The sequence below is a fragment of the Gadus macrocephalus genome, chromosome 16, assembly GCF_031168955.1.
Source record: "Gadus macrocephalus chromosome 16, ASM3116895v1".
Classification (NCBI taxonomy): domain Eukaryota; kingdom Metazoa; phylum Chordata; class Actinopteri; order Gadiformes; family Gadidae; genus Gadus; species Gadus macrocephalus.
In genome coordinates this window covers 10,755,323-10,771,334 of record NC_082397.1, presented here as the reverse complement: position 1 = coordinate 10,771,334, position 16,012 = coordinate 10,755,323, and the positions used below count along the sequence as shown (strand labels likewise).

Genomic DNA, 16,012 nt, shown 5'->3' with positions numbered 1-16,012 from the left:
CTAGGAATAATTGTCAATCGCGACATTCATTGATTGCAATTTCAATTCAAATTCAAATTGCCATCAACTGAACTGGAGACGAGGCATGTGCCTGCCACTCCAAGGTTTGATATTCATAAGATTCAAACCAACCAGATCCAATTCCTTCTTTAGTCCGTCGTATAAATATGATTTGGTGAGCAATGCAGATGAGCTGCATTATTCATAAGAGGGCCTATATTCTATTATTGATTTTGTGATCACTTATTGATCTCTTACGCCTTAATGTCCTCTCCCTGGGGGATGAATAAAATAATCTAATCCAATCCAATCTAATCCCGAAAATTAATTAACAACTTCAACTTCCTGCACGAAAACGCTGAGAATCCCACAAACAAACAGGCCTCCCTCTGCAGTGAAGCTCTACATCTGCAGCTCTTCACCAACCCCCACTGCTATTCTGCTCGTACCCCCTGCTGAGCTGTGGGGAGGAATTACCGGCATGTAAACAACAAACAACAAAGAACAAACAACCGAGGGGGCGGGGTCTGAAGAGGAGGACAGGCGACGACAGCGGCAGACGGCAGCGATCAGCGAGCACTGCGCAGCGAGCAGCGATCTTACCGTCTTTCTCCGGCTGGATGCGGGAGCCTTTGTGCTTCCAGAACACCGTGGGGGGCGGGGTGCTGATGACATCACACACCAGGATGGCGGTGTCGCCCTCGTTGAACTCCTGGGGTGACGGCGCGTTGGTGAAGGTGATTTTCTCTGCAAAGAACCCGAGTCAGAGTCAGAGTTATTTTTATTACATCTTATTGTACACAAGAGTAGAATACTCAGGCTTGGTTCCTCAACAGCCACATAGCAGCGACCATACAAGATGAAGTAAATAAAGGTGAGTGCAAATATAAATATATATACAAATATGTACAAATATGAAGCAGCATCAATGGATCACAATAATAAATAATAATAATACAAATAAAATAAACAAATTAATAATAAGTAGAGAAACTAAAACAGTGGTAAGTAAAAATAAGTAAGGTTAGGGAATGAGGTGTAGTAAAGTGTAAAGTGTAAGTGTAAAGTGTAAGTTTGAAGTGTTTAAGTGGTAGGGGTATAGAAGATGGAAGGGAACGTTACTTTACGTACAGGATTACTGACAAAAAACACTCAGGGTTTAGGGGTGGCCTTTCTGATTGCAGGAATACAATTTGATAAAAGTAAAGCAATGTATAATACAACTGTGTGCAATACATGAGTACCCCCCCCCCCAGACATTAGGGAAATGATTCATTCATTTCAAATGCTCCAAGTGTGCCTGCCATCCCAAAAAAAAAACTTGCGTAACCCCAGTTGAACCGCATAAATTGATTAAATAATAAAAAAGGTAACTGTCCATGAGATTATTTTCCTGTATTGTTATACTTTCATTCATACGTAATGAAAGAGAAACATTTCATTTCTACCGGAGCAGAGCTGAGGCTGATGTCGGTTTTACCGTGCAGAAGAGAGTATGCAGGTTTCAATAGGCATACTTTCTCAGCCCACCGCTGAAGAAATGTCAGGTTTATTGATTAAGAGCCTTTATCTTAACATTAAAGATGCTAATCGACTTCAGAGGCCCACGTTGTGTTGATTTAGACGACCGCCCACCAAAGAAAACACTCCCGAGATCCCACTGGAAACAGGATATGAACCCCTAAAGAAACCCATGAAGGGGGTCCCGCTGTAGCACTAGCTGTCAAGGAGGCGTCGTTAGCGGTGAGTGAGGTTGAATTAGCAGCGAACACTGAACAGTCCAACCAAAAGCGATCTGTCGAAAAATGCAAAAAAGCAATCATAGCCCTCAAAACAGGTTCTAACAAGAACGCCCGGTTAATTATCATTCTTCAAATGAATTATGAGTTTCAGATAATCAAGAGCTTGTTAATCACAGCTTAGCAATAAGACATAATGAAGAGCAATCAGGGCTTTGAAAGGCGCTCTCGGCCAGCTGAGGTCGGCCTCTGATTGTTGATCGTGGTTGCAGTACAGGCTTTCCAATCCAAGGGATTCTACCAACCAAGCTGTGCCAAAAACATGTGGTCTCCTCAAGCGTCAGTGAGCACACTGACAATAGCAACGCAAAAGACAGGAGCGAAACGGAGGCGGCTTTGAACGAGGCCACGATTCGCTTCTTCAGAGATGAATGGATGAACTGTCAATATCCCATGCAGTCATTCGAATTCTATTATCATTTGATGCTTGACACATTTTTTTAATCAGCTGTGCCACAAAGAAAAAGCTATATGATTTTCAACGTTTTCCACTTTTTTCAAATATCAATCTTTTAATAATTGCGTTTTAATAAACATGTTATTTTTCAAATTAAATCTGAGTATTCGTCAACTCCATCATTTTGACATTCCCCCCTCTTCCGAGATGCACTCTTTGTGAATGGAAATCTCCGTACCGATCACGTTTCAAAGAAAATTTGACAACAACAGAAAGCCAATTCGGCAGAAGAAGTCGAACGTGCAGTGCTATTAGTCAGCCATGATGGTCTGGTGGGAATACATCCACGGCATGAAATACTGTTCTTTGCTTAAAGAGAAAGAAAATCTGAATTGCTTCTCGCGCATTGCTCCTCGTGTGCACCTTAAACAGAATGTTCCCTCGTTCATCAATCCTGTTTTTGTTTTCCTACACCAGCTGTTAGAGCATTGTGAGTTCATACACACTTGGATTACTTCCTCTAGTTGTAAGTGTGTGCGACTCCCTGACAAAATGGTGCTGGATTCGATCCCAAGCGTCTGAGGCCTAGCTATGGGTAGGGGTACCCTTGAGCAAGAAGAGCAACCATTTACCTGCGTGCTTATTGACATGCATCATCTATTCACTGTAAGCTACTTTGGATAAATGTCTCTCAAATCAAGCTTTTGATTCATATCTACAGTCTGACGCCGGACCAGCTAAAGTCTTTCGGCGGACCAGCTACAATCTGATGGCGCACCAGCTAAAGTCTGGCTGTGGACCAGCTAAAGTCTGGCGTTGGACCAGCTGACGTCTGACGGCAGACCAGCTTACGTCTGACGGCAGACCAGCTACAATCTGACGGCAGAGCAGCTAAAGTTTGACGGCGGACCAGCTAACGTCTGACGGCGGACCAGCTAACGTCTGACGGCGGACCAGCTAACGTCTGACGGCGGACCAGCTAACGTCTGACGGCGGACCAGCTAACGTCTGACGGCGGACCAGCTACAATCTGACGGCAGAGCAGCTAAAGTCTGATGGTGGACCAGCTAACGTCTGACGGCGGACCAGCTAACGTCTGACGGCGGACCAGCTAACATCTGACGGCGGACCAGCTAACGTCTGACGGCGGACCAACTAAAGCCTTTGGAAACGGGGATGTTCACTTCCTTTAGATTTGTGTTTGTTTCGACCAATCCTATCGCCAGAGGGTGGGATCGACCAGAACACAAACTTTGGCAGCTGTTGCTATCTGTAAAGAGTGTCTGTAAAGGTCTCAGATGAACACCCTGTATACTAGAGGTGGGAAAAATATTAGATTCTTCGATGCATCGCGATTCTGTGTACAACGATTCCGTCTCGATTCGGATAAGTTAATAATCGGAATAAAAAAGTAAGAAAATGTATATACATATTAAAACAAATTGAATTAAATTTGTTTGCCTCCGGCAACATTCTGTTCGACAGAGAGAAATAATTTGAGGAGTTTTAAAATTATTTAATTGGTCAATCTGATTCTTGGACGCCATTGCGCATAGCATGCACGCAAACACACAACCAGACAAAAGAACGACAAACAAGTTCTTATTCATATAATTGACTAAGAGCAGCTTTTTCTTTAATGACATAGAAAAGAAAGATTAGAAAGAAAAAATAAATAAATCAGTTTATTTTTTACCTAATTCCCTAGTGTGTTGTAATGCAAGCTGCATTGATTATTGCATTGAACGTTTCATAGAAAGTCATCTTTGTGCCAAAAGCTTTTCTCTAATAAAATATTAGATAAGGTAGGAAAGTAGGAAGTGATTTGCAAACTGAGTAGCAAAGCAAAGCAAAAAGAAAATTGCTTCGAGATGCATCAATAATCGTTTTAGAATCAAATCGTTGACCTCTGAATCGGAATCGAATCGAATCGGGAGGTGCCAAGAGACTCCCGACCCTACTGTAAACTGGCCACTGTGGAAATAACCGCAGAACAAGTCGTAACTGTCCTTGCGGGCCCCCCAGAATGTCTGCTCTTACGTAGTAGGAATCAGCCCCCACAAAACGGACTCAGGGTTCACAGACTAGGCAAATACAGGCGAATGACTACAAAGTGGATGCATGGTTGAAGTGAAGGAAGGCCTGGCCTCACTCAAACGTGGATACATGGGGGTAGCAGTAGATGGCTCATGAAACATGGATACATGGGTGTAGGCAGTAGATGGCTCATGAAACATGGGATACATGGGTGTAGGCAGTGCGTGGCTTACGGTAGATCTTCACGTTGACCGTGGCCTCCGCCTGCCGCTCCCCATCCCTGGCCACGCACTTGTAGGTGCCGGCGTGGTGCGTGCCAGCTTTGTAGAGCGTGAGGGTGCTGGAGCTCTCATCGGTGGTCGTGGCCGTGATGTCTGGCCGGTTCTGCTCGATTCGGTCCCCACTGGGGCCAAACCACTCGATTTTGGTGGCGGTGCCCACGACTGCACGCACAGATAGGGAGAGGGGGGAGAGGGAGGGAGGGTGAGGAGGTGGGGAAGGGAGAGGGGGAGAGGGGCAGGGAGCGGGTGAGGAGGTGGGAAAGGGAGAGGGGGAGAAGGGGCAGGGAGAGGGGGAGGAGGAAGAAGGAGAGGAGGAGAGGGGGAGAGGGGCAGGGAGAGGGGGAGGAGGAAGAAGGGGAGGAGGAGAGGGGAAAATGGAGAGTGAATGAGAGGGTGAGGAGGTAGGGGAGAGTTTGAGGGGGAGAGGAGAGAGAGGGGGCAGGGAAGATAGGGAATGGGTGAGCAGGCGGGGGAGGTAGAGAGGGAGAGAGGAGGCGGGGGGGGGGAGGGAGAGGGGACGAGAGTAAAGAAGAAGGATGGCATGAAAAGATAACCGGAAATATGTCGGAAAGGCCCTTGCCTACCTTTAAACATTAATATTTTATTCCCTCCTTTATCAATTCAAATCCTCCAAAACAATAACAGTACGTGTCTAACACAGAACTGTAATACTGGTGAACCGCGACAGACACTGGGATTCATTCAGTGTTTCGGTGCACACAAACAAACCCATTTTAAATTGATATTGCCTTACCGTCACACAGGAAGAATTTGGACTCTCCCACGCTGATCTCACCCTGGCTGGGGGTGATCTGAACCTCCAGAGATACTGCGAACACAAAGAGAACACGGGCGCCAGATGAAGAGCCAGGCAGGCAGCAGTGGGCGCATGCTGCCATATGTTCCAGAAAGATAGGATGGCCGTCATTAGCTTCCATACGCTCCAACCGTTGGTGTTCGGGCGGAGAGCCTCGGGGGGAGCTCTTCTGAACGCCATCTGAGCGAGCGCCGACTCCCAATCTCGCCGTGGCGACGGTGCGATTGGAGAGTGAGCGCTCGCTTAGACAGACGGTGAGCAGGTAAACGTGTGTGCACCACAGCCCCTCTCCCCCATGAGGCTCACCTGGCCTCCAGCCCGCAGGGTCAGAGTGCGCTAAGCCTCTTCCCAACGTGTGTGCGGTAGTGTGGCTTCCCAGCACAATGAGCCTCCACAGAGCCGAATTCAACACATCGAGTGTGACAACATAATTCCAGGTCAGCTCTTAAGCTGGCACATTTTACAACCCCCCCCCCCCCCCCCTAGCAGCAGGCCAAGTTGGACTCCATCAAGGAGAGGGGAAAGCACTCAAAACGATCCCGGACACTTTCAACACTCGGTCACCAAGGCAGCCTGCCAGCTTGTGTGCCTGAACAATGTTTGATAAAAAGAGGTACGTTGGGATGTTGTGCTGAATTTCTTCTCTATCTCATGATTGGTACCGTTGCCAACACAAGCCGAAGCAATACAATGAGTATTACAATGTTTTTCGGTATTCGAACGCAGGAGGGGTAGACGTCGGAAGGTGAATCGCATCACGAGTGTTTACGTTAATCGGCCACAGAGTGCTTTAATTATACCACACAGAGAGATATTAAAGATGTAACTTTTCGCATTTTACCTCTGGGGTAAAACCGGTAGACAAGTTTTATTTATCACGGTTGTCACATTGGATCTGTGGGATAAAAAGAGCGGCGGTTCATTTGATCCTGCGCCAGGTGTCAGTACGATTATCACGACTCTGCCTGAGGTAATGATACAGGTGGAAAGCAGGCAAGGGGAGCAAACATACAACAGTCAGAGCATAAAGCCCCACTGTCGTCAGGCGATGCTACTACAAACAGGTTTTTATCAGAAACCCTCAAAAGATCTTTGAATAAAAGCAATCCATCTGGAGGCTGGTCGTTGTGTTTGCACACTGGTGGTTCCTGGGAGAAGGCAGGGGCGGGTTTCACAAACAGGTATGATGAAGTACTTTATCCCACACAAAGTGTTGGGTTATAGCTATGGCCAGCGGGGCAGGATCAAGGATATAGTCGAGGATATTTTTGAGGACGATAGAGCGAGGGGGTGGAGTTGCCTAACAGAAACCTACAGTCGTATGTATCCTTTTTTTTGTATCACAAGGATTCATGATCATCCAGCCTCGCAAACGCTGCCCAGATGATATCAGGAGAAGTGATGCTCATTCGTTCGGACGGAGACACAGTAGCAAGGGCTTTGTGATGACCTTGACATCCTGCCCTGACCATAACCACTCTATCACTTCTTCAATAGCATTCCAACTCTCCCCCATTTTCGGTGGTCCGGTCATTCGGTGGTCCGGTCATAATGACATTAAGAAAATGTATTAACATTCACCAGCCAACACCCCCGGGCTCCCGATTCACGATTATCTCAGAAAGACTGGATGATACAGAGTCAGACACAGATATAAAAAGACTTCATCGATCCCGGTCGGAAAATGAATTAAAGGAGAACACAACGTTTTTTTTATGATTCTGCGTTAATTGCTCATCAATATTCAGTCGCAGACTCAGGGGTACACAAGTCAGAGCACTGTCTGCAACCGGCTCTGCCTTCCCCTCCCTGCCACGGAGAAGAACGCCGGCAGAGAAAACACCGCCCAAGGGCGTGCATCTCCCACTGCACCAGTCACCCCCCAGCCCGCCCCCCCCCTCCGATACCCAGAAGTGTAGCAGTAAGATGGTGTCGAGTTCTGACTCGCCTCTTGCGGGGGGGCACCAGACAGATCTGAGGCATCGGCGCCCTAATGGTTTGTCAGTCTGCGTTCTGACGGATGGCTGCGATGGGACGCTCACTTGGGGAAATTGCCTGGGTAATGAATAGAGGGGCGATACAAAGTGATGGCAAAAGGATGTGGCGTTGTCGTTAAGCAACAAAGCATGGGGGAGATCTGAGTCTTTATGGTTGTATTTCTCACGCCGGCGATGGAATTGGCCATTCCTTTTCGTTACTCTCCACATCTTACGAGAGGTTTGTGTAATGTCGACACCCGGGATCGAGTGTGGAACCAGGAGTGGGCTCCAAGACACATCCCAAGGAGGCATGGATTGAACTTTGCCCGTGTGGATAATTGCCAGCGGTCCATCTCATTAGTATGTCACCTTACTGTCCTTGGTTTTTTTTTCCTTCTATAGTAAGACGGTGATGGCAGTTAATGTTGTCATCCATCTAAAGACAGCTCCTGTGCATATGGTATCACCGTCTCATGGGAACCTTTAGCCAAGAGAATACTGATGGTCAAACAATCGCTTAACGAAGGATAATGTATGATATTTTATAGCAAACCTAGCCTGGTAATTCTAACCTGGGCTTGTCAAGCTTACCTAGGCTAATAATGCTAACCTCGGCTAGTCAAGCTTATCTAGGCTACTAATGCTATCCTAGGCTAGCCAGGATCATACTGCTCAGTAATGTTAACCTAGGTTAGAAAGGCTAATCTAGGTTAGTAATGCTTAGCTCGGTTATCCAGACTAGAAGTTCTAATAAGGCTAATAAGACAAACTACAAAGGCAAGTCTTGCAAACATCGAAAAAATTTAAAACATTGGTCTGAATAATCTTCTGACTAGTAGAGCATTACTAACATTAGCTCCAACGTCTGTGAGCACAATCTCTAAAAATAGAGTGCTTCACAAAATAAACCGGAAGTATCCATCAAAGCATGCAAAAGATTAGATTCAAGTGGGCCAAGTGGTCAACCTACTATAATTAACTTAATCATAATGCTATATCTGTGATTATCCTACTCGTCTATTATTTTTATTTTTTTTGTTTTATTAATTATTTTTCTCTATCTGTTTTATGTGTCTCTTGTCTCGTTGCTTGCTTTTTTTTTTTTTTTTTTTTTTTTTTCTTTTGCTTGTTTGTGTATGTTGCTTTATGTGCGTGTCTAGTTTGTTGTCAATGTAGTTGTTTGTTTGTTTGTTTTGCTTGTTTGTTTATGTTGCTTTATGTGCATGTCTAGTTTGTTGTCAATGTTGTTGTTGTGTTTTTTGTCTCATTGTTTCATGTGTACATTTGAATGTACAGACACGTGGTGATTCTAAAAAAAAAAGTATTAAAAAAAAAAAAGATTAGATTCAGGCACTGAGTATAGGCTATGTGCAATTAATCACTGCAGTGATGAGAATATAGAGTAACACGTTCCAGCTGAGATGAAAGTCTGCCAAAAGCAGCAAAATATGTTAGGCCGCTTAGAACACAAAGCCCATGCAACAGATGTCTGAAATTATGGATGAGGATGACCTTTCCGATGCAGTTGTTACACATTGTCAAATTAAGGGCTGGATGTGCTCCTCTGTTTTAAATTCAGAGCAGCACCATGACTGTGTGGCACCTGATCCAAAAGTCTGATTCAATTATAGCTGACCTTGTCAAATTGAACCAGTATAAGGGGAAAGGCAGAGGTAAATGAAACTGTTTGTGTAACACATACTATTTGGCTATCACATCGGAATGGAGGTAGACCTGTATATTTATTATGCCTTAGTCATGATTCTCAGCCTACTTTTAAAATGCTGTGGTTCAAAAACAAAAACATGGCCGAAAGTAAGGGGAGATCATGTCTCGACAAAATTATCTTTATCACACACACGCACGCACGCACGCACGCATGCACGCACACACACACACACACACACGCACACGCACACACACAGGAAAATATACACAGGCAGCGTCCAGTGAAAAATAACTATTGTGACTCTGGCAAAGTGGGCATGCTTAGTGGGCCGAGTGTGTTTATCAAGGCTCTTGGATTCATATGACAGATAGCAGGAGTAAGTGGGCTATGTGGAGTTAAGGGCAACAGGGTCAAACTACAGCTTCAAGTGTGGAATCGGCTGGACATGTTTTCAAATCATGGCTCCCAATCATGTTCAAGGGATGGTCCAAGCGATACTTTTGCATTGCAGCACAGAAACAGTAGAAAAGTAGTGGTAACATAGTTACGAAATTAGAGAAATATGTATAAAGTTGAAGAGATATTAAAGTAGAAACTCTTAGAAAAGTCCTTGGGCGATGTTCAACCTACCCCCGGTCCTGTTTTTACACAAAATTGTGAATTAGGCCCTTGGCTATATTAAAGCATCAATAGATGTTGATAACGATGTTAAAGTGTTGAAGTCGGTTTTACTCTATTAAGTTAAAACATAAGTTCAAGAGAAATTATAGTAAAACATTATTCTGTTCAAGACACATGGTGTGTTGAGCAGAATAATGTTCTTATTCTGCAATTCTGTTCAAGACACCATGTGTCTTGAACAGAATAATGTTCTTAGTTAAAGTGTCAATAAATATATATATTTTTAATATACGCGATGTCAATTTTTGCAATTCTTCCAGAAACACTGGGCTATCATTGGTATGCTGTAGTATCGATTTGGTGTCGATATCACGGAACCAAAGCTGGTAACGTTTCAAAGTCAAAAAGTTGGAATGGGAACAACACTAACACACACACACACCCCAAGAACCCTCCCTGAACAGAAAAAAGACATGCCGTGCTTCAAGACCGTCCCCATGTCACAATGTAGAGCCATCACAGCTTTCATTAAAACGCCTGGCAGCCATCACCACGGCTCAGCCTTCAAGGTCTGCCGTGAAGTGAAGAAATGAACGACACTTTACCAAGCCATCAATGCAGTCTGGCTCAGACACACTTCTTTCATACAACGGATGTCTCTACATCAAATAAAAGGAGGCAGTGACAATATCAAATAAATTGTATTTTTTGGGGTGAAGGCTTCGCCTGAAGAATTTGCACACCCTTGGTGGCTCCATTTCTGTGAAATAGCGTTTTCCAAAGAGCACAGCAGGCCTACTTTCCTGGAAGAATGTTCAAATGTTTTGAAGTTCGGCTAAGGTAAAACCTGTGGCTTGAATTCACTGTTAGAGTGCAGGATCTAAATCTGCAAAAGGAAAAATGTTTGTCAACTTTAGTTGAGGCTGTAGCTGTGCTGTACAGAGACACAGAACTGCATCATTATAGGCTGATTTGAAATTGGCTTTTATACGAGGGGAACTTAGAGACCGAGGCGTAGCAACAACGTTATGGGCTGGTACTATAATTTATACTGCCATACAACTTTATACCACTTTATGAATACTATACGCATCACTCGTTTATTGTGATGACCGTGGTGGATTCTTTGCTCCATGACATTTATAATTTGTGGGAACATATTTTTAAATAGCTGTTGGGGGGGTTGTGTTAAGGTCTCTATTATTATCTCAATATATGCTTCTAACAAAACAGTATTCTTGATTTAATTTCAGTCAGTTGAAGCATGCAAGGTCGCTTGACCATCTATTGTACCAGACAAAGGACCAAAGCCCCTGATGACTCATCCTGTGAATAATGATGGAGGTAAAAATATATCGAAACATATTTGTTCGTATTTTCTCAAACCTGTGAAAATAAGCACACACTAACATTGTTCCCCTCGCAGTATTGCATTTCATCTGCAAAAAACAGCAATGCAAAACCGTTTTCATATTCACCTCATGTGAGCAAACTGTCAAAAGGATTGCCGCAAATCCATAGGGAATTTCCTTGGGAGAATATCACTCTCTTGCTCTCTCACTGTCACGTCTCTCACCGAGAATCTTAAAAGCCTGGCACACATCTGCCGGCGATGGTGTATTTTAAAATTATATCAAAGTTAAAAACACTAATTGATCTCCTCAGATGCTTGCATGATCGTGGCTTCTTCCACGTAAATCATTACAAACCGGGCAAGCTAGCACATCCCACCTCATACATTAGCAAGCTTCTAACAAGCTAGTGAGGACGGGTTTCGGTTAGGGAGCCTCAGAGAGACGCTGACCAAACGGCCAAGCAGTAATTGCTTGGCTACATAACTGCATGTTAATGGGTGTGCCCCTAAAGAACTTTTTTCCTTCTCCTTTTAAAAAGCCACGAGCAGCTACAGCGACATGTCCACAGTAACGATACAAACATTAGGTATTGATGTCTGTATACAACCATCTCCGATACATGGTGATAACAGAGACTGGAATGTGGTATTGTTAAGACGCCATTCTTGCTGCTGGGATACGAGTCAGAGCACATCTCCAGTAACACAGGACACTCATGGGGGATGGGACTGGATGCAAGAGGGACATATATTGATCTTCCGGATTTATGGGCGTGAAGGGCACACTTAGAAGACACCCCAACGGTGTTATCAAGATAATTTGTGATTTTAAGCATGCTTCCTCTCCTGCCTTGATGACATTGCAGAAACCATGTGGAGCCAAATGGCAATAGATTTTTATCGGCTTGTTTCCTCGGAAACATTTAAGACGAAACAAGCTGATAAAAATCTATTTCCATTCCGGGGTTGTCTGCAGCCAATGTTTTCTAAACTACGCCATGGTTATGCAAATAATGATTTCGCTAATACCAGGGATGCCACTCTTGCTAAGCGCCACATGAGAATGTTCTTTTTATTGCGCTACGCCTTGGCTTTTGCTAATAGGATTTATTCAATACACGGCAATGGTAAATAGTAAACTGACTGCATTTAGAATGCGCCTTTCTGTCCAGTGTCCACTCAAAGTGCCTTGCAATTTGTGCCTCTCATTCACCCATTCATACACACATTCACACATCGACAGCGGTGTCAGCCACGCAGGGCATTAGCCAGCTGGTCGGGAGTGGTTCGGGTGAGGAGTCTTGCTCAGGGGCACCTCGACACTCTAGCTAGGAGGAGCCCCAGGATGGCACCGTCAACATTCTGGTTGCCAGAAAACCTGCCCGACCACCTGAGCCACTGCCACCCCAGTAAACGCTTACATTACAGTAGCATTGTTTTACATAGACATGATAGATTGTAACTCCAGAATATGGTAGATTGTATTTCCAGAATATGGTAAATTGTATCTCCAGAATATGGTAGATTGTAGCTCTAGATTCTGGTAGATTGTAACTAGAGAATAGGGTCGATTGTAGCTCCAGAATATGGCTGATTGTATCTACAGGCTATGGTCGATTGTATCTCCAGAATATGGCTGATTGTATCTACAGGCTATGGTGGATTGTAGCTATAGAATATGGTAGATTGTAGCTATAGAATATGGTAATTGTGGCTATGGAATATGGTAGATTGTAGCTATGGAATATGGTAGATTGTAGCTATATGGTAGATTGTTTCTACGGAATACGGTAGATTGCAACTCAAAGCTCCTTGAAGTTGTTTGCTTGTTGAACCTCCCTTGGGCGTAGCTTTGGATCAAGTATCTTCTTAATGAAAACATTTTAATAGGAATAAGGTGATTAATAAGGGAATTTAAGAAATTGTATAGCACAGATCAGACAAACTGAGGTCTCGCTTCATAATGTTTAAACAATCAGGTGTTTGTTTAAACATGAAGGTGTTGGACTCAATTACAGAGCTCTTATTTGAACACAATCTTCTTTGATCACATGAATTTGAATTCCACAATATCCGAGGCGTCCCGGTTCTGTTTGGGTACAGTCACTAGATTGAAGGAAAACATGAACTGTAGAATTAGATTGGATGCAGGGCTTCACATCTAAGATGAGGATCTGCACGGTAGCACCCACCATCACACTTCTTCCTCGTTCAAGGGAACAAATTAGAAAATCCATTTTAAATGCATGGCAAAATTTTCAAAAAGGGGTTTGACTGTATTGTGTATCTACAGGAGGTTTGTTTATATAGGAAATGCATTTATCCATCAATGCTACATTTAATAAATAAAATTAAGGTTAGAACTTGTCAGACACAGAAACAGCTTATCTTGTGGGAATGTGCACTTTACTACACTTTACTACACCGCTAAGAATGTTTCCGGAACAGGTAAGAGTATGACACTTGGGCACTAGCACCAGAGTACAGTTATGACTTCTAATAGTGAGAGATCATGGTTTTCAGGTTCTCTTTAACACAAAACTGTGATTAAGCTTAAGGCATACACCGTCATTAAGCAATAATGAAATGTGCAAATGCTTTTGTCAGAGAGCTTGTGTGTTGAAATTGCTTCATACATAATTTTGTTATAATGGCTTTGTTGGCATAATGAGATTTCCTTTGTTTCCTCTAATCCAATAAGCGGTGCATGATTTCTGACATAGTATTCGTAGCTATACTTGGGAAATTGACGTCCCAAATGAAAGTAAAGTGGAGAGGTCCTAGGCCGTATCCACACACCCACCCATCCCCCGCCCCCACCCACACCAACACGACCCAGGACCTTATCTTCCATGGCAAACAGATTGGGGGCAATTCCAGCCATGAGCAGGGAGGGGTGAAGGGGATGCACGGTCATCTCAGAAGCATGAGGACGGATGGAGAACCTCTATGGGGGAGGAGGCTTAGATTTGGTCAATAGTGGAAGACATTATCCCTAGCCTATTAGTTTGTGATAGAGACAAACATACATTATGATTGTGATACATGTTATTAATATTATATATTAAAAATGTATGAGCCCATAGCTCACGTGTTTGTTATTTGGTTTCTCAAAATAGTATAAGGCATACTAAATATTACTTATCTTCTAATCTAGTTACTATCTTATTGTATTACTTCTAGTGCTCCCAATACTACTGTCTGGGCCTATTACCATTATTAATCTGATCTCTTGGTTGCTAAAAAAGTCTCTCTCTCTCTCTCTCTCTCTCTCTCTCTCTCTCTCTCTCTCTCTCTCTCTCTCTCTCTCTCTCTCTCTCTCTCTCTCTCTCTCTCTCTCTCTCTCTCTCTCTCTCTCTCTCTCTCTCTCTCTCTCTCTCTCTCTCTCTCTCTCTCTCTCTACACATACACTGCATACATAGTATCTATCTACCTCTCTATGTGTCTGTTTGTGTGTATATGTATGCATGTATGCGTGCATGCATGCATGCATGGATCTACCTTTGTCTACTTATCTATCTATCTATCTATCTATCTATCTATCTATCTATCTATCTATCTATCTATCTATCTATCTATCTATCTATCTATCTATCTATCTATCTATCTATCTATCTATCTATCTCTCTCCCTCTACAGTGATTTCATGAGCACCACTTGTTATTCTCTGTATGTGCTCCTAGGTGGAACAACTTGGTCTAAACCTACAGGCGCCACACTGTGTAAGTGTACTTTGTATTTTGGAGGAAAAACTAGTGCAAAAGGGGTTTTAGGTGAGGGACATAGACACCCCCAAGATCAGTTCAGTTTACAACTTTCATTTTAATTGGCAAATCCGACCCTGGGTGTTTCTGTCCTTGGATGGAGATGAAACATGGATAGCCATAGCTGCGCATGCTGCCACCTCACGGCGGTAGCATTTCGTGCTAAAGCAGCGCACCAACATTGTCAACGTCTCACTGCTAGGACGTTAACGGCGATACACAACATGTTATCACGCGGGACATGAGCATAACTAAATGTCAGTGCTAGCTTTGTTAGTGTTTTAGCCCAACTCGGCTGCCCTCTCATAAAGCCCTCGATGGGGCCGACGTAGAGCGGACCGGAGTGCTTTGTCTGTCCGGCTTGGCCCCACCAATACCCCGAAGGCTCGGATCCACAGGAAATTGGCAGGTTCCTTTTACCTTGGTTGTAGATTCAATTTTACCTTGTATGTCGGATCGAAAGAAGGAAGGGACATTCTTTCAATGCAATGGATTAAAATGGTAAAAATAAAAATTAGCATGCGACAGAGAAAGCCAACAGGGGGGATAGAGATATAGAGCGAGAGAGAATGACATAATTCTCTCTCTCTAACAAGAGTGTTAAACAGATCCGAGTGGGTTTAATCTTTCAGATTTATTTAATTATCATGGCTGGGGAGGAAATTTACTTCAGTGAGGAGGGTTGATGCTGACAACCTTTAGAGCACACATCCGATTAGCCGATGGAGAAATAATTGTTGTCTATGTGGCAACAGCAAGCTGTTCCTCCAACGGTTTCCTTCCTGCTCCTCTAACCGAGTGTCCAGGACCTGAACCGGGTCCTGAATACCACCATACTACCACTGCTTCAAAACACTAGAGCACAGTGGCAAACACAGAGTACATCCTAGACAGTGGCATCTGGCTGTGTTAATTATTCATGACATTGATGAAAACCGCTGTGTGAGTGTGTGTGTGTGTGTGTGTGTGTTTGAACGTGCATGTGTATGACTGTCTGTCTCTGTGTGCCCGTTCTTCTGTGTGCGTGTGGGTGTGTGCGTGAGTGTGCCCGTGCATGCGTATGTCTGTCTGTCTGTGTTTGGGTACGTGTTTGTGTGTGTGTGTGTGTGTGTGTGTGTGTGTGTGTGTGTGTGTGTGTGTGTGTGTGTGTGTGTGTGTGTGTGTGTGTGTGTGTGTGTGTGTGTGTGTGTGTGTGTGTGTGTGTGTGTGTGTGTGTGTGTCTGTGTGCGTGTGCAACAACTGCACCACAAGGCAGAGTAGGATTAGGGTGTGTAAGCTAAAGTGCGGGTTATAC

At 44.0% G+C, this 16,012-nt stretch overlaps 1 protein-coding gene across 13 annotated transcripts in view; it reads right to left on the bottom strand.

Moving 5' to 3' along the window:
• Nucleotides 1-16,012, bottom strand: part of ncam1b (neural cell adhesion molecule 1b) — an 81,271-nt gene that overhangs the window by 40,656 nt on the left and 24,603 nt on the right. For all 13 annotated transcript variants that reach the window (XM_060076148.1, XM_060076149.1, XM_060076150.1 and 10 more), the window contains exons 2-4: nt 5,269-5,343; nt 4,467-4,676; nt 604-747 (exon numbers count right to left, since the gene is read on the bottom strand). In XM_060076148.1, the coding sequence (XP_059932131.1) occupies nt 604-747; nt 4,467-4,676; nt 5,269-5,343 (429 nt within the window). The remainder of the gene's footprint in view (nt 1-603; nt 748-4,466; nt 4,677-5,268; nt 5,344-16,012) is intronic.